Genomic DNA, 18,874 nt, shown 5'->3' with positions numbered 1-18,874 from the left:
AAAAAAAAATCTATTGCAGATCTACCATGTACAGGAGCATTCTAAAATTACTCTTGGAACTAAAAATTCAGAAGGAAAAATATTACTAGCAATGTTCTGAAAGCAGAAATGGACAAAATGTGTAACTACATATTCTGAATTAAACAAATGAATTACATGAGTCAATTTATCTAAAACATTTAGAATAGTAGTTGTTATAACAGTGTTTGTTTTTAGTAGCATTTCTCTCCCTGACTATATTGCACGCTAAGGACAAAGATTATGCTTATTTTATTCTGCACTGCATAAAACATGTCTGAAACATGGCAGGTCTTCACACATTTCTTGAATGAATAAAATAATGTCAGAGAATGCATTGATGCATGCATGAATGAATGAACACAAAAAAATTGTTGGTGCATTACCATTTCTTCAGTTCCCCAGCTCTGGGGCTGACTAGTTATGTAATCTTGAGCAGTGACTGAACCTCTCTAGTAACTGATTTCTTCATTTGTGTAATTTAGATAATATTTACTCTTACTTCATTAAGTTGTAGGAGAATTCAATGAGATCACTCTTATTTCATTAAGTTGTAAGAGAATTGAATGAATTGATTAGCGTAGACCCGTGCCGAGCATATAAGATGTGTTTAGGCCGGGCCCGGTGGCTGAAGCCTGTAATTCCAGCACTTTGGGAGGCCGAGGTGGGTGGATCACGAGGTCAAGAGATCGAGACCACCCTGATCAACATGGTGAAACCCCGTCTCTACTAAAAATACAAAAAATTAGCTGGGCACGATGGCGTGTGCCTGTAATCCCAGCTACTCAGGAGGCTGAGGCAGGAGAATTGCCTGAACCCAGGAGGCGGAGGTTGCAGTGAGCCGAGATCGCGCCATTGCACTCCAGCCTGGGTAACAAGAGTGAAACTCCGTCTCAAAAAAAAAAGATGTGTTTAATACATGGTAGCTATTTTTATTATTTGCTAAGTTATTACAGTTAAATGAGAATAACTAATCATGATGCATAACATTAAAACTGTAAGAAGTTTGTGTCACAAAAGGGTAAAATAAACGAGAACAATAGGGCAAAACTTCCAGAGAAACAGATTAAAACCAAAACAGGCAAAAGAAACAAAACGAAAAACTTCCAGAATTATTCAGAAACATAAGCACAGGTTAATCAAGTGGAATCCTAAATTGGTAAATTAAATGCAGAAGAAGGAAAAGTCATAGAAAAAAAAATCAACCTTTTTAAATTAAAAATTAAATGAACAAATGAGTTATAGAATAAGATGTGAATAAATAAGATCACTGATTTGAACTCCACTATCTCAATGACAGTATAAGACACATTTGTGATGAATTTTCAGGAGATTGTGACAGAAGATAAAAAACCAATGATATCTTTACCCTTCGCAGTGAAATAAAAGCCTCGATCATAGCACACAAATATGTTTAGGAATGAGCTATGATAAACACACATGTGTTTACATTAATTGAAGTTTTCCCTGAAGGGAATTAGTTTAAATTAATTAAGAAAAACTTCATTTTTAAAAGAAGGAGTAAAGTTGAGAAGAATATGTAGTAAATTTAAGAGCCGGATAGGAATTAGTTTTTATTACAAATCCTATTGAAAAGATTGTCATAATAAACTACCCACCCGATATGAAATCTATATGGTTTTGATATTTTATTTCAAAACAGACATAACTGTTTTCTGTGGCACTTTCTACATGTAAAGTTTAGCTTGGTACTCACATTTCCTGTTGGAGGTTGTCATACTGGCTATAGGCATTTCAGCTGCCTGTGAATCTTCCGGGCTTTGCTATTTTAAATAAAAAAATAACTGATGAAAGATAAGTAATGGCCATCATTTTGTTGGAAAATGAAACATCTGGAGAGTTATGTTGATTTTTAAAGACGTTTTAACACTCTAGATGTGTATTAGAACCTCTAGGTTTCATAGACACACACAATGGAGAGCCACAAGTCTATGGCAAACCAAGCCTTTTGCACTCTTCATATTTAGATGAAAATAACACTCTCCGGTAGATCAGAATCTTCCATAGAGAGCTGAAGGCTACTGAGACAGTCTGTAATTCAGACTTGTAAATTATGTAAGGCTTTATGAAATTCAAAAGCTATCAAAAAATGATGCTTGGCCTAATTTGGCACTTCTCCTGTATGGTGGATTGTGGTTTTAGGATTCATCCTCTAATCTGTGAGCAGTTGACATATACTGGCTATAAAAGAAATCCATGCACACTCAACACCTCATCTCATTCACTGCAGCATAATATGCTGTGTTGACTGCTTTGCCAGTCAGTAAAAGAATTTTGCCCATTGGGCCGGGCGCGGTGGCTCACGCCTGTAATCCCAGCACTTTGGGAGGCTGAGGCGGGTGGATCACAAGGTCAAGAGATCGAGACCATCCTGGTCAACATGGTGAAACCCCGTCTCTACTAAAAATACAAAAAATTAGCTGGGCATGGTGGCGCGTGCCTGTAATCCCAGCTACTCAGGAGGCTGAGGCAAGAGAATTGCCTGAACCCAGGAGGCAAAGGTTGCGGCGAGCCGAGATCACGCCACTGCACTCCAGCCTGGGTAACAAGAGTGAAACTCCGTTTCAAAAAAAAAAAAAAAAGAATCTTGCCCATTAAGAAAGTAGATCCACATACTTATAAAAGACAACTATAATAAATTCAAAGGCTTTTTCATTCTTTTATATGACAGAGAAGTGAGATTTTGAAATTGACTTCATGAGTTAAGGTTACTTGATTTTATTTGAGACTGTCTCACAGTCCAATTTCTGAAAAGATATTTTCCCTTTGTGCCTCTGATTCTATTATTTAAATAAAACTTTTCATCTGCATATTAAATATGTCCTTTTAAAAAGATATTCATAGAATTCTGTCACCCAAAGCTGTAGAAAATTTTGACACAAATGTAATGAGATAAATGCATTTTTGTGTGTGTGAGAGAAAGTAAATTTTGCATATTAGTAAAGTTCACACATTAGAATGGCAGCAGCTATTCAAAAGACATAATGATAGGCTGTTTTTGGAGAAGGATGGCTGAGAAATAAGGTAGAACCTGTAAGGTACAGAGAGCAGGAAATAGACCTCTTACTTGAATTTGGGTGGATATAGAAACAAAAAACAATGTGATCCCTTTACGTTACATCAAAAACCTAATTATAGTCACAATGCTTTATAGTTCTGTGAAAAGACCAGATCAGATATTTATTGTAGAATGTTTTATCTTGTTTTTCAAAAAAAGCTATTTATTGTCACATTATATAAAGTAATTTAGAGTCAAATATTCAGGACTTCTTATTGATTGGGAAAAAATGTATGTTCTCCTTCCTTATTCTCAAGTTTGAGAAAACAAGAAATTACACTCATCAAACATTCCTAAATGTTCATACGATTTCTATTTTGCCTTAGGTTGAACCTGCAGCTTAAATAACAAGAGTAGCTGTACATTTATTAGCGAGCTGAAGTGTTCAAATAGCTCAAGACTAAGTTACCTTCAGAGATTTGCTTATATGGATCTTGGGGCTCTGGACACTTCAAAGAGAAGGAATAAAGTCAGCAGTAAAGTGATTTTTAAAACTAACACCACCTGGAGTTATCATCTTTCAAACCATATTTAGAATATCCAAGCAATTAATGTAATTAAGGTTCTTAAAATTGTATTTTAAAGGAAATTTTTGGTTTGAATCTCTGAATTAGCACAAGGTCTGAAATCTACTCCCAAACTTTTATTTTAGTATGTCAATGTCTCAGGAATTGCCTCCTCATTTCTACTGAGGAATCTGTCCTTAAACTGTAAGCCCCTTACCCCAAGGCCATGTTCCAGGAGGCAAGAATCCTAACAATTATATTTTACTTTCATATGTTTCCCATTCCTATACTCGTTACTTTAGGAATTCAAATGGGAGTACTGTTTTGAACATGATTGGACATTGTACTTTGAGAATTAATACAGAAGATATTATTGTGGAAAATTTAGTAGAATGAAGGCACTTACTACAAAACACCTCATTGGGCAGAATCAGTTCTCCCCTGCATTATGAAATGAACACCCCAGTCCTAGGTGCTCTAAGTATCCCTTGCTCAACATCTGTTTGTATCCACCTAGTCAATCATCTGTTTGTATCCACCTAGTCATGGCTAAGGATTACTCAGAATGGAAAACCCAAAGGTCAACTGGTTTATGAAAACTTGTAAACACAAGGATTAAGGACAAGTCTATGATGTCAGTTTGATCCATATGTGTTTGAAAGTGATCCAGAGAACAATGATTTGAATCTGTAGAGGGTGCTTGCTGCTCTTTAAAACAGCTTTCAGGTGCTTGGCAGAGTTTTCTAATCAGTATTTATCACAGTGAAGAACAGGCAAATCAGGAGTATGGAATCTATTTGTCTACTCTACTGATTTTCATTTGTTCATTGAGGAATAAAGAAAAGAAGGTAAGGAGATCTGTAGAATGCTTCAGATCAAGAACCTACCAACTGGATAGTTGAAGCAGATTTGCCTCTGCCTGCCTGGTCACTTAATTCAGAGTTGAGTGCAAGATGGTGGGAATGTCCCACATGCCCATTAACCAATGACAGGCCCTGGTGGATGAGGATGATTTAAAATTAGTGTTGAAGCCAGAAGAACACAGGTGTAGTTTTCGTCAATGTCATGGTTCCATTCCATTGCTTATCGGCCAAAATGGTGGACGCCACAAAAGACAACTTGGACGCTTTAAGAATGGAATGCAACTTCAAAAACATCTAGTGATGATTAAAAGAGGCTTGAAAAGTGGTAGTTTTTATACTGCCTTTTTATTTACTAAAAAAAAAAGATATATTTAAACAAAATTAAATTTTGATTCTTTCTGACAGAGATACCACAATGATAATAGAACTACCAAAATTATACCCTGTGACTAGTAAAATAAATGTCTCTGGAAATGTATTTATCAATTAAAGCATTTGCAGTTCCTAAACGTACACATTCCTTTTATTTACGGCAATATTACACATCTTGTAATTATGTTCTTAAAACTCATAAGTTCCCTGATAAGCCCATAAACAATCTGAATAAACCCTACATTTTTGGCTGTTCAGAATTTTTTTCTTTTTTTCTTTTTTTTGAGACAGAGTTTCGCTCTTGTCTCCCAGGCTGGAGTGCAGTGGCGTGACTTTAGTTCACTGCAACCTCCACCTCCCAGGTTCAAGCGATTCTCCTGCCTCAGCCTCCTGAGGAACTGGGATTGCAGGTGTGAGCCACAGCCATCATGCCCAGTAGAGATAGGGCTTCACCATGTTGGCCAGGCTGTTCTCGAACTCCCGACCTCAGATGATCCACCCTCCTTGGCCTCCCAAAGTGCTGGGATTACAGACGTGAGCCATAGCACCCGGCCCAAAATTTCTTTCACTCATTATCACAGTGGATTTCTAACTACAGAGTTATGCATAGATTGGTATATTGGCTTTCTAATTTAGTTTTCCTAATCCAGACATGTTAATCTATTGGGAGTAAGTGGGGATTTGCTATTTGTTTAATGCTTCATGAGATTAGAACTTCTTTAAGGTGAGTTTCTAAGCTTTTGGGGTAAGTACTATAATAAAAGTTGGCATTCCTAATTTCCAAGTTACCATAGCATCCTAGTTCAAGCCCCAGGCCAAAGAAAAGTCCTGCTTTATTAGAAAATTTTCATAGAAGTTGACCTGTAGTCTATTTGAACTCATGACACCTATTTACTGCTGCAAAGTTTCAAATACACAAAAGGTTGAAAGAATTGTATTATAATGTAAATACTCAAATATCCACTTTCTGGATTCTATGATAATTTTATTAAATCTATTTTTATGATGTATCTATTCATCCATCATCCCCCATCCATCCATAAACTCATTTTATTTTTTGATGCATAAAACAAAGTTTTGAACAAATTTAGGACTGATAAACAATAAGTGCTGTTTTGTTTTTTGAGAATGAGTCTCGCTCTGTTGCCCAGGCCGGAGGGTAGTGGCATGATCTTGGCTCACTGCAGCCTCTGCCTCCTGGGTTCGAGTGATTCTCTTGCCTCAGCCTCCCAAGTAGCTGGGACTACAGGTGCCTGCCACCACACCCAGCTAATTTTTTTGTTTTTCAGTATTTTCAGTAGAGACAGGGTTTCACCACATTGGCTAGGCTGGTCTTGAACTCCTGACCTTGTGATCCACCAGCCTCAGCCTCCCAAAATGCTAGGATTATAGGAGTGAGCCCCAGCACCTGGCCCATATTTGTAGACATTTATCAGCTACTGACATAATACAAGAAATTACTAAAGCTGAAAAAAAGATTTGCTGTAAATTTCAAAATTCCTAAGCTGCTTGTTTTTGTAATTTTAAATGCCTTTAAGGTAGAAATGACATGTGGTTTTGTGACTTTTAAAAGTTTTTGTTTGCTTATTTGTTTTAGGTTAAGAAAGACATACAAAACACTGATTTATAGCTAGACCGTTGGGCCTCTTCGTTCCCCAAACACGAAATAGTCCCCAGTTCCTATACCGACCATGAAGGTTAAACAGAAGGTCGTAACAAGTACATTAACCGCCCAAGAATAGACGTTTTAAAAAATTAATATCCTATTAGAAAGAGCTGTGTATTCTTGAAATCAGAGCTCTGCTAGACATCCCTGACACAGGCAATTTCATTACTTTTGAACAAGTACTTTTGAAGTAACAGGTGAATGTATTACAAGACTCTAAATCACAAGACAAATAGAACTTAAAATATACCTTGTCATTTGGTGATACAAGAAGAATAAAACATTTTTCTATCAAGAAAAATCCATGGATGCCACCAATTAATCCCAATAGTTTCCAAATATGACCTTTGCTTTCATGGAAATGCCCAAATTCTGAGGCTTCCTGCTTATGTAAACCAAGAACCTTCAGTGGGGAAAAAAAAAAAAAAAGTCAGAAAGAAAGAAAGGAGATAACTGTTGATGACTTAAGTATCAGATAGTAGGCCGAGCACTGAATATATTTAGTTTTCATTCTAGGAAATGCCATGACAACTATTAATACAATCACTAAAAGCCCAGTTTGCTTTTGGGTATGTGAATACTCTACTGTACGCTTTAATCTGGGTCAAATAAATGTCTACAGTAGAAAACAAAGGAGCGCTTTGACTAGCTTGTGTTAATGAACAGAATGAAGCCTAAGCTTTATTTGTACAAGTGCCCTAGATTTTCATACAAACTCGGTCCTTTGGCCAAATTGTTTTTCAGGAATCCAATCTGCATCTGTTTGTACAACAATGCTTCACAAAATATTAATAAAGTTTATATTTCATCTGGGGTTGATTCTCCTCATGCCCCACTGCAATCAAAGTAAACTTTTATTAAATACTCAGATAAGTAGGAAATCCACCGTGAAGACTTGTTCTATTGAGGGCATGCTGTATGAATAGCAATATTGTCAGGTCTCTGGGACACACAATGATACAAGAAATGTGCTGGGAATTTTACTGTAATTGCCTCATCCCATTGGTTGAGTTATCCCATTGGTCAATGTCATGATTGCTTGTGAGCCAGTAGATCATTCTCTACCATATCCTTTCTCTTAGAGAAGGCAATTTATGAACTAGATCATAAATGGTTTCTAGATTTAGGATGTTACTGTTAATTTTTAAAAAGGAAAAAGAAATTATATGTGTATAGATTCTATGTGTATACATTCATACATATGTGTACATAGGCATTTATGTGTGTATGCATATATATGTGTATATGTGAGTACATATATGTATCTACATATATACATTGTATATGTAAATATCACTAAAAACCAATATATGTCAGTAAACTTTTTCTCTTGCTAAGGGCATTAAAGGATACCCACCTAATACTTCTAATGACCATTATTGCACAAAATAGAGAACATTTGTAATATCATAAAATAAAACAGAAGAAAAGCCTCAGATCTCAAAATAAAATGTAGACCTTTCAATTGAACAGATTTGGCTGACTAAAAAGGGCAATTATATTAGCATTTTTTCTCATTTCTGTGCAGACCTTTCTTTGAAAACTTGCCACAGATCACTGATTTTTCTAGCATGCCACCACACTTCTCCTGCATTTTTCTTCCTCTTTCCATCAACTTTCATCCTTGCCTCTGTTTTTTTTTTTTTTTTTTTTCCTTGAGATGGAGTCTTGCTCTGTCCCCCAGTAGAGTGGCATAATCTTGGCTCACTGCAACCTCCACCTCCAGGGTTCAAGCGATTCTCCTGCCTCAGCCTCCAGAGTAGCTGAGATTATAGGTGCTTTATTAGTAAAGACAGGGTTCTGCCATGTTGGCAGGCTGGTTGGTCTCAAACTCCTTACCTCAGGTAATGCCCCTGCCTTGGCCTCTCAAAGTGCTGGGATTACAAGCAGGAACCATTGCGCCCAGCCCTCCTCTCTTTTCTTAAGCAAAAATCTGCCTACAAAATTTCATAAAACCCAGCTAATCTCTTAAATTCTTCTCTGTAACGTGTTGTGCCCATCCCCAAGTCCACCCTCGCTGTGGACTCCCCCACTGAGAGACTCAGGCTGACCTGAGAGCTTTTTTCTGTTTCCCAGGCTCCTGGGCAGTAAACAATTCTGCCACCACTGCTGTGACCTAGAAAAAAGGCCTCAGATACCACCTCTAGTCAATCATAAGCCCTGAAATATTTCCAGAAAATTAGATTATGAGGGAAATTAAAACCCATAATGGTTTTATTTCTCCAATGCTCCCTTTGAGATTTTTGGAAAATTGAATAACAACTGAGCCTCTAAGCAACAAGAGTGACCCTGCAGGAAAATGCCAGAGGCTTGTGGAAAATTTTAACCAGGTGCTCAGGCTTTGTTGGAGGGGGATCATTGGTCCACTCTCATCATACCTGGTGAGAGAGCTCAGAGTGATAAGATAACCTCATCTGTAGATGACCTCAACTCTGGTTTTAGTCCTTTCCTTTCTGACAATGAGCCTCAGCATACTTCAAAAGGAGGCAGCCTACTGGCACTTACCTGCTCCTTAAGGGAAATCTAGACATTATTAGGTAAGAAGGAGAACTCTACTGTGATGGCTGAAATAAGGAAACATTAAAGATAAGACTATTACAGAGGTGGGCAGGGTCAAGGACATAAACAGGGGATAATGAAGCACCCAGAGACTGTCAATCCCAGGAAAGCACTGCCACACTTAGGGGTGAAAGGAAAAAGGGAGGAAGGTCAGTGAGCCGTGGAGCTGGGAAGAAGGTGTCCACTAGAGGCGAGCCCACAGCAGGATCAGCCGCTCCTAGAGCAGATGCCGTAGCCAGGAGGAAGCCGGGCAGAAACACCACGGCCTCTCTCTCCTCCTACCCTGCGTTTTCCACTGGGCTCTCCATTGGCTGACTTCAAACAATAATCCAACCTTCAAGGTAGCTGAGGAGGTGCAGCCTTCGGGTAAGAATAGAGAGAAGGGCAAGTGAATTAGGCCATTTTTGCGTTGCTACAAAGAAGTATGTGAGACTGGGAGATCGATAAAGAAAAGAGGTTTAATGGGCTCATGGTTCTGCAGGGTGTACAGGAAGCATGGTGTTGGCATCTGCTTCCGGTACAGGCCTCAGACAGCTTCCAGTCATGGCAGAGAGGGAAGGGGAAGCAGGTACAAGAGAGAGAAAGCAAGAGACAGAGAAAGCAGAGGTTCTGGACTTTTAAACAACCAGGTCTTGAGTGAACTAACTGAGTGACAATGTTTTTTTGAGAAAGAGTCTTGCTGTGTCACCCATGCTGGAGTGTGGTGGTGTGATCTTGGCTCACTGCAATCTTCACCTCTCGGGATCAAGTGATTCTTCTGTCTCAGCCTCCTGAATAGCTGGGATTGCAGGCACATGGCACCATATCCAGCTAATTTTTGAATTCTTAGCAAAGATGAGGTTTCACCATGTTGCCCAGGCTGGTCTCGAACTCCTGACCTCAAGTAATCCACCTACCTCAGCCTCCCAAAGTGCTGAGACTACAGGTACACACCACCATGTGCAGTTAATTTTTGTATTTTTAGTAGAGACAGGATTTCACCATGTTGTCTAGGCTGGTCTTGAACTCCTGGGCTCAAGATATCTGCCTGGCTCAGCCTCCCATAGTACTGGGATTACAGACATGAAGCACCACGCCCAGCCACCTTTTCTCTTTTATTTCAAAAATACTACTACTATGTGGCGAGCCTAATATTGCAGCATTTCTCTTCTTCTACAAGGGCAGAGGGGCTTTGGAGAAATAACATTTCTTTTTAAAGGAAAACACCAGCCACCATATTCTCTGAAGTCTCAGTAAAATTTTGCATAAATACCTCCAGTAATTAAATGTGAAGTGAAATGAAATGAACTTTATCTGAAATGGAAAAGAGCAGCTTACCTGAGGGATAAGGTGGAGCAGAGCATCCCCAGACAGTGTACCGACGGCCAAGCCTACAAACAACTGTAAGATAAGCCTGTAGTTCTCCTCACAGCTATGGAAAAGGACCAGTGCTGTCCCCAGCATGGAGCCCACTGTAAGAAGGGTGACAGCCACGGTGCTGTAGCCATATTCTAAGTCGAAAAAGATCATAAACATTTTAATAACCCTTAGAATTTCATGTTTCTAGGCTTCCTTTTAAAAAATATTCATAAAGGACAATTTGTAAGGTTATTCCAAAGAAAAACAAATACATATATGAAGAGAGAAGAAACAAAGGAGGAAAAGGAAGAGATAAGATTAAAAGAGGGAAGAAATGACTTTCAGAGTCAGTACAGACGACAGAGGGATAAGGAGCTATTCTTGGCGTCATTTTCATCTGCTGTAGATAGTCAAAGCAAATGGTTATCTCTCTACCTATTCAGAAATTACTAAAAGTCATGGCAAACTAGTTTGTAAACAATGAGGAAGGCTAATTCCAAAATTAAACTATCATTTTCTTCAGTGATGACAGATATACGATAAATGAAACAATTCTGGTGTCAAAATACTTAAAGCTCATTGCAATTCTTAAAAAAAAAACTATCCTCTTAAAGTTTGTAGAAAATATTTTATTCTCATCATCCTTCTATTTTTCTAAAAGGTTCACACTTTAAATTATTTTATTTTTATTTTGAGACAGAGTTTCTCTCTGTCACCCAAGCTGTAGTGCAGTGGCACAATTTCGGCTTGCTGCAACCTCCACCTCTCAGGATCAAGTGATTCTCCTCCCTCAGCCTCCCGAGTAGCTGGGACTATAGGCACCTACCACCATGCCTGAATAAGTTTTGTATTTTTAGCATAGGCGGGGTTCCGCCATCTTGGTCAGGCTGGTTTCGAACTCCTGACCTCAAATGATCCACCCACCTTGGCCTCCCAAAAAACTGGGATTACAGGTGTGAGCCACTGCACCCAGCCTAGGTCATTTTAATAGTATAACTGGTAACAGAAAATAGTCTTGTGATATTAAGAGGACCTTTACTAAAATGTAAGTTCTAAATTACCCAGGGGTTTAATACTAAAATGGAGTTGGTAGTGTACTCAGAAAAGGTAGAAAAACTTTTAAGCACTTATTCCCATACCTCCACTAGCACATTTTCGCTGCTGTAGAACCTCTATAAAATGGTTTAGAAGCAAGGTGAAATAAAGAATTGTTCTTCTAAGGGCATGGAATTCTAGTTTTGCGAGACGAAAAGGTTCTATTATCTGTTGTACAACAGTGTGAATGCATCAAACCGTGCAAATGCAAATGGTTGAGAGGCCAAATTGTATGTCATATGCATTGACCAGACACCCACATCACTTTTCTTCCATCTTTGTAAGGTAGTAAAATGCCCATGTGATAGAAACTTCCCTGAAAATATTCAACCAAGTTTCATATCCCATTCTTCCCCAAGTAGACTCTACGTGGGAAGGTCATTCTCATTTATACATAAATTAAAGATATTTGAATGTTAACATGGGCACCTAGATGTTGAATACAATTTAAAGCTGTCCTATTTTAAAAGAGGTAACTGCAGGCTGGGTGTGGTGGCTCACACCTGTAATCCTAGCACTTTAGGAAGCCGAGGTGGGTAGATCAGGAGGTCAGGAGTTTGAGACCAGCCTGGCCAACATGGTGAAACCCCGTTTCTACAAAAAATACAAAAATTAGCCAGGCATGGTGGCAGGTACCTGTAATCCCAGCTCCTCGGGAGGCTGAGGCAGGAGAATTGCTTGAACCCAGCAGGTGGAGGTTGCAGTGAGCCGAGACCACACCATTGTACTCCAGCCTGGGCGACAGAGTGAGACTCCATCTCAAAAAAATAAATAAATAAATAAATAAAGTGGTAACTGTAAAAGACCACAAAATGCCAAGAAAGAAAAACACAATGACAAATTAGGGTATGACATTTCCCAGGCAAAAGGCAAAGGTGAAACTTCTTCAGTTATTTTGCTACGCCTCTCCCCTGTGGATGCCTACCATGCGGGAAAATTAATGTTTCCGAACTTCAGAGGTTAGCAAATCTTTTTAGATTTTCTGTGAGTCATATTTCGCTTGCTTTCATGTAGGAAGGACAGCCACAACACCATAAAATCTCTGACCTGTGGTCACAGGACTCTGGTAATTTACCCCAGGTCCCTGCTTAGGTGCCCTGGAGTCTTGATTGGCGTCAGGCAACTTGCAGACAGGTTCTAAAGTTTCCCATTAATACAACAGAGCTTGACCCATCCACTAAATTCTTAGCCATTTCTGAGCAGCTACTTTCAATAGATCTGAAACTTAATTTGTACATGGCCATAGTACTCTTTCCTGGAAACTCAACTGAAGGTGGTGCTTAGCAGTTGAGTTTCAGCATACTGAACAGTATTTTCTTAATAATGTCTCCCCAAGTTCTCCTCCCCTCAATAGAATACCAAACATTTCTATCATTTCAAAAGATCTTTCGAAATTACAAGTTTTCCCTATTCACACAATGCAACATTTTCGATTGAGGACCGTGATGTTCTTCTAGGGTCTTGTTTTGAAGACAGGCTCTCTCTCTGTCACCCACCTGGAAGTCAGTGGCACTGTCTATAACCCCCTGCATCCTTCAACTGTCGGGTTCCAACAATCCTCCCACCTCAGCCTCCCATGTGTCTGAGACCACAGGTCTGTATCACCATGCCTGGCTAATGTTTCTATTTGTAGGATGGGGTCTCCCTATGTTGCTCAGGCTTATCTCGAACTTTTGGGCTAAAGCAATCCTCCTGCCTTGGCCTCCCAAAGTGCTACGATTACAGGCATGAGCCACTGTGCCTGGCCTTTCTAGATTCTTTAGTGAGTGGGACATGTTGGGATGTTTCTCAGGAAGACTACTCCCCAGAAGCATCTAGAAGTTCATTTGAAAGGAGATACAACTTTTTTCATAGGTCTTAAGTTCAAAACCCTTTTCCGAGCCACCAAGCCAGGTGGTAGGAATGTAAAGGTATCCAAGGATGCTCCAGTTGCCACAGTGCAATCTTCAGCCATCTTCTGAGCCTCACTGAATGACCACCACGAGGTGCTGAGTTATTTAGCTTCTCACTATTAATGAAGTTGTTTTCCTCTCAGTGAATGCTGAATTGTATATATTTAGGTCTGGTTTTTTCACATAACATTTTCTTTTTTTATTGTTTGTTTTTCTGTTTTGTTTTGTTTTTCTAAGACATCTGTGTGAACACCTAACATTTTCAAATAAGCCACTTGATGTTACAGAATCCACTACGAGTTAGAGATGGGTGACTGAACAACTCATCTATGATTGGTATTGCGACTATCTCAAAGAGAAAGAAACACAACTCTGAGAAAATAACGTATCTAAGATCCTCAGATCAATGGTAAGTTAACGGTCACATTTTTACTAGATAAAATAGATAGTTCACAAACAACCATTTTTTTGTCTTTTCAACATACGGAGCTTTAAATTTACTGAACACATTTTTGCACACCTTGTCTTATTTGAACCTCACAGGTACCCGGTGAAGCCCTCAGAGAGATCTCATCTATTGCAATGACTTAGTGGGATACAGGTAACTGCAAATACTGATCTCTTCCCCTCCTGGGGCTGACAGCTACATCTGGGAGGCTGGTATCTCCCTGGATGGGTCACCTTCATCCCACAGCAGCCCCATGTGCTTTGGTTTATCATAATGTATTTTCATTTTTCATATATGCCATGATGTGAGACAGGCAGCCCTATAGGATAACACTGCTTTCTACTGTGCTGGAAAAGAAGTCCTGGGGAGAAATGGCTTAAGATCACAAAGTGTCTGAGGAAAGAAGGCATGACTCAGCTCTGCATTCCAGATTCCAACGCTACTGCTTTCTCTTATACCATGCCACCTCTCAACTATGGCCTTTTACGTTGATCCATGATTGAGTCAACTATAGAAGACACAATTTATTTATATAAACCACGTACAAATATAAATTCATTGAAGAATAGTATGTATTGTGGCTAGAAACAAGGACTCCAGTGCCAGCTTGCCTGGGTTTGATTGGCAACTTCATCACTTCCCAGCTGTGTGTCCCTGGGAAAGTCACTTAATCTCTCTGTGCCTCAGTTTCCTCATCTGTAAAATGGGGATAATAACATCTACCTTGTAGCACTGTTAGAAGTAGTAAGTGAGTTGATAAATGTAAAATGTTTAGAACATGGCCTGGAATATAAAAAGTATCCTGCTTTTACTATTATTATTGCACATCAGCTTTCTGAAGGAAGATCTAGAACTTACTCTCCAGAGTGGTGGGTGGCAGCTTTGCTTGCTGGTCCTTGGGCGAGTGGCAGGAGCAGCTGAGGAGTTGCTGGATGATTCCTGGACTCATTTGCTTAAAGTCCTCCTTAGAAATGGAGGAGAGGCCCTTCTGTAGAAATATCTCCACCAGCTGCCTAGCAGAGAAGCAAGTCTGTGTGAAGGAAACATACATTGTTACTAATCTCAGCACTAAACTAGATTCTTCACCAGTTATCATTCTTGAGGAGTGAATTCTAGATGGAATGACTAGAACACACACATGAAGCCAGTACGACACGTTTCCCTGCAAATGTTGATCTACATGTAATTCCTAAGGATATTTGAAATCCCTGATCAAAGTCTGCAATAGGTTGCTTTTATTCCAAGCATTATTTAGTTTAAGTGTTGCACACTTTTTTTTCCCCAGAAAGACACATTTTGTTTTACAACGTGTTCAGTGTTGTTCTAATCAGGAGCCTTAGGATGCCTTGATGTTTCTGCTGTTTTTCAATGAGGATAGCTTTGTGTTAGCAAAGACATTATGCAATAAACAGAAATCCCATGGTAATGAGGTCACTGTCATTAATATTGTTTGATTTAATCAGCCTGTGTAGGCAATGTGTACTTTCAAAAGTTATACAAGTAAAATTTTTGAAAGTAAAGCCATGTCAACTAGCTGCTGTGTAAATACCAAGTGATATGGCTGCCTCTCTCAATTGGTATCCCTTCTCTACACACACACATGACAGCTGAAAGCATCATATGAGACTTCACTGATTTTTACCTAAATCTTTACAATTTGTTTTCATATTGCAGAGGCATATTGATGAAAGAGAAGAATAAGTAAAAAAACAAACACCAGTCTCTAAAAATGGCCACAAGACATTTGTCCATCTCAGAGTAAAGGCTGACACCGGGCACATAAAAAATTACAATTTAAAAGTTTTAATAGGTGAATGAGTGACACGCAGTTTCACTAGCACAAATGGATGTTTTCTATTGAAATAAGACTGCAATGCAATGTCTCTGTGATCTTTAGTTGCGATCCATAAGATATTGTTTCAAAAATTAATGGTTTGCAAGCCTGGTCTGGTTTGCCATGCTGTAGAATTTAGGAATTTTTAACAAAGGCATTATGCTAATCAGTAAATAATTATGACACAGTTGCTGTTTGTCTTTTTCCCCAAGTAAAAATGATTTCAGGAATAAAAAGTTTAATCTTGATCAGGAAATGTTTGGGTACATGGAACAGAACCCACTTCAATAAGAAAACCATGAGGAGATTGTATTAGAAAGGCACAGATAGTCTCAAAGAAGCCAGGGATTCAGAGAATGCCCACGCTTCCTAAGGAATGACAACTTGAAGCTGGGAAATCAGAACCAAAGATGCACGATCTCTGCCCACACCCTCCTTCCTGCCCCGCACCGCTTTCCCTCCCCGAGCCAAGTATTTCCTTTTTCCCTCTACATACATCTATTTCCTTTCACAGTTTGGCCCTCTCTCATTTGGTAAACTCAAGGCCATATATGCCCCAACTTTTCACTCCAAAACCCAAGAATGCTGCAGCTGATTGATTCAGCAAAGCCACAGATGGTCTCTCTTGGGTCAGGTGTCCATTTAGGTCAACCAGTTTTGCCCAAGTAATAGGAGATGGAAAAAAGCTGTTCAAATGTGGGTGCCAAACTCTCGCCTGTGGGTGAGGAAGGCATTTCTCTGTAAGGGATTGGGCAAGAACTCCAAGCAGTTTCTGCTACAAAAAACATCCACAGAAAGCTAAAATTGTGTCTTTTTCCCTTTATCAAAATAATGTATGCCAAAGACAATATTCTCTTTCGCACCGCTTGTTATTGACAGAATCTATTTCATCATCAATAATATTGACAAAAAATAAAGGGAAACTGCCAACAAACTTCTGATGAAGGTTTCATAATACAATTCCTATCAGAAAATGCCTGACTGGTAAATGAAGGAATGGAGAGAGAAACAAGAACAAAATGCCATCCATCTTTCTCCAGTTTGTCGTCAAGTTGAATAGTTTCTAGTTTTACAGTACCTTCTCACAGACTGGGCGCAGTGGCTCATGCCTGTAATCCCAGCACTTTGGGAGGCCAAGGCAGGCAGATCACGAGGTAAGGAGTTCAAGACCAGCCTGGCCAACATGGTGAAATCCTGTCTCTACTAAAAACACAAAAAATTAGCTGGTCACAATGGTGCACACCTGTAGTCCCAGCTACTCATGAGGCTGAGGCAGGAGAATCGCTTGAACCTGGGAGATGGAGGTTGCAATGAGCTGAGATTGCACCACTGCACTCCAGCCTGGCGACAGAGTGAGACTCTGTCTACAAAAACATACACTCACACACAAGAACACCTTCTCACAGAGTAAGGTTATTGGTTATTTTATTACAAACTTCTGTGTTCTTCATCTTTGCTTACTGCTCTTGTGCCATTCGTGTCATTGTTTTATGTAAGTTTCTTCTGAAATCACTAATATAAATGTCCTTACTGGGGACTCATTATATTCTATACAATTTTGAACACAACCTATTTTTAATAAAGAATAAAATGACAATTTAGATTATGCAGCCACTAATACTTTAAACATCTTTATTCCTTCATATGTAACTTTGAAATATGCTTGCACTTACGTTGATGTCATCAGGTTTCTATGGAAGCTTTACAAACACATTCAAAAGGAGTCGTTTCGAATCTTCAGTTTTGAGTATCGCTTGCAGGGCTTGTTAAAAAAACAAAGTTCTAGGATCCACCCCTGGGGTTTATGATTCAGGAGATTCTGGGTTGGGGTTGGAGGATGGACATTTCCAACAAGTTCCCAGGTGAGGCTGCTGCTGCTGGCCTGGGCACAACCCTTGGAAAACCATCAACCTAAATAATACAGGCAGAGTCCTCAAGCCTGGTGACCCATGTTAGGAGCCCATCAAGAATCACAAAGAGAGTCACATGTTGGGACAGAGAAGAATTACTGGAGATGAGGTTGTTTTGTTTATTTTGCATAGTCAGCACAGAAAACGATTATTAGCATTCTTAGAAGATGCATGTCTTAAGTAACCCTTTAATTTTAAAACATAACCTTTCTCCTTTGTTCAAATAGGGTCTCCATAAAGAGACATGAACACAAGTGCAAGCATATCTCCATAAAGAGGCCCTGTATGTTCTCTTCCTGAGAGTTGGTCCAAATTAAGGAGACTTCACACATATGGATTAATATGGACATCAACTCTTGTCACCTGCAGTTGAATACGGTAAACATGAGTTTGAAAGAGTTGACCTCAATAGATGCCTTTTACACACGGCAGAAATAGAAGAAATTGACTTTTAAAATATATAATGGGAAAAATATGTGCCTATTTTTGTTCAACACTGTATCTCTCATGCCCAGGATGACTACTGGTGTGCAGTAAAATGCTCAATATATATTTTCTGAATTAATTGCATTCAATCTGAACTCAATGGAGGAAAAGTAATGTATTTCATTTGCCTAAATACCTTGGCTTTGTTTTTATGTCTACAGAGATGGACCTGTAGAAAAGGAAAACCGTAACTACATGGGGGAACTGGAATATTTTTACTTTTCAAGACAATACAAAATATCCTTTCAGTTTTCTACAATTCTAATAAAACTTTCACAGCTGGGCTTCCTTTCAAAACAGCAAATGCTTGCATAAGAGGAATAATGGCAATACCTGGTCCCAGGAAATTGGACCACCCTCAGACTCTTTGTCCAAAGATGAAGAGAAATTAGAATCGTCCTGATCATGGGTTATTGCATTGTTTTGTTTCCTTTGAAGTTGATGGATTTTATCCTTTTTGATACAGGTACTTCTGGTCCAGAGAGTGTTGAGGAGTTGGTCTAGTTCTAGAAATTTCATATAAAATCTGGTGTCACATAGAATATAGACAGGTCAAGTTCAGAACAGTCACAATTTCATATAGTCACAGCATAGATATTTCCTTACAAAGATATTCTCATCCTTTTTAAGCTCTAGAGATGACAAAATGAACATTTTCATCAATGAAAATGCCTTCCATGGAGTCAAGTATTTTATTTTTCTATAAAAATGTAAATTAAAGATGAAACTGGACTAATCCTTAAGAAATTATTCCTTTGAGGCATTATACATCCTTAGTAGATTAATTATTACTTTAGTTAAGTCAATC

The 18,874-nt window shown here is 39.0% G+C and overlaps 1 protein-coding gene across 17 annotated transcripts in view; it reads right to left on the bottom strand.

Moving 5' to 3' along the window:
* Nucleotides 1–18,874, bottom strand: part of SLC39A12 (solute carrier family 39 member 12) — a 147,883-nt gene that overhangs the window by 36,968 nt on the left and 92,041 nt on the right. For 13 of the 17 annotated variants that reach the window (XM_078329555.1, XM_078329556.1, XM_078329557.1 and 10 more), the window contains 6 exons: nucleotides 18,400–18,572; nucleotides 14,695–14,866; nucleotides 10,381–10,553; nucleotides 6,755–6,907; nucleotides 4,491–4,598; nucleotides 1,736–1,802 (listed from right to left, as the gene is read on the bottom strand). In XM_078329555.1, coding sequence (XP_078185681.1) covers nucleotides 1,736–1,802; nucleotides 4,491–4,598; nucleotides 6,755–6,907; nucleotides 10,381–10,553; nucleotides 14,695–14,866; nucleotides 18,400–18,572 — 846 coding nt within the window. The remainder of the gene's footprint in view (nucleotides 1–1,735; nucleotides 1,803–4,490; nucleotides 4,599–6,754; nucleotides 6,908–10,380; nucleotides 10,554–14,694; nucleotides 14,867–18,399; nucleotides 18,573–18,874) is intronic. The other 4 variants (XM_078329553.1, XM_078329550.1, XM_078329549.1 and 1 more) reach the window with 1 other exon arrangement.

The sequence above is a fragment of the Callithrix jacchus genome, chromosome 7 (genome assembly GCF_049354715.1).
Source record: "Callithrix jacchus isolate 240 chromosome 7, calJac240_pri, whole genome shotgun sequence".
NCBI lineage: Eukaryota > Metazoa > Chordata > Mammalia > Primates > Cebidae > Callithrix > Callithrix jacchus.
This window is presented reverse-complemented; position numbering and strand designations above follow the sequence as displayed.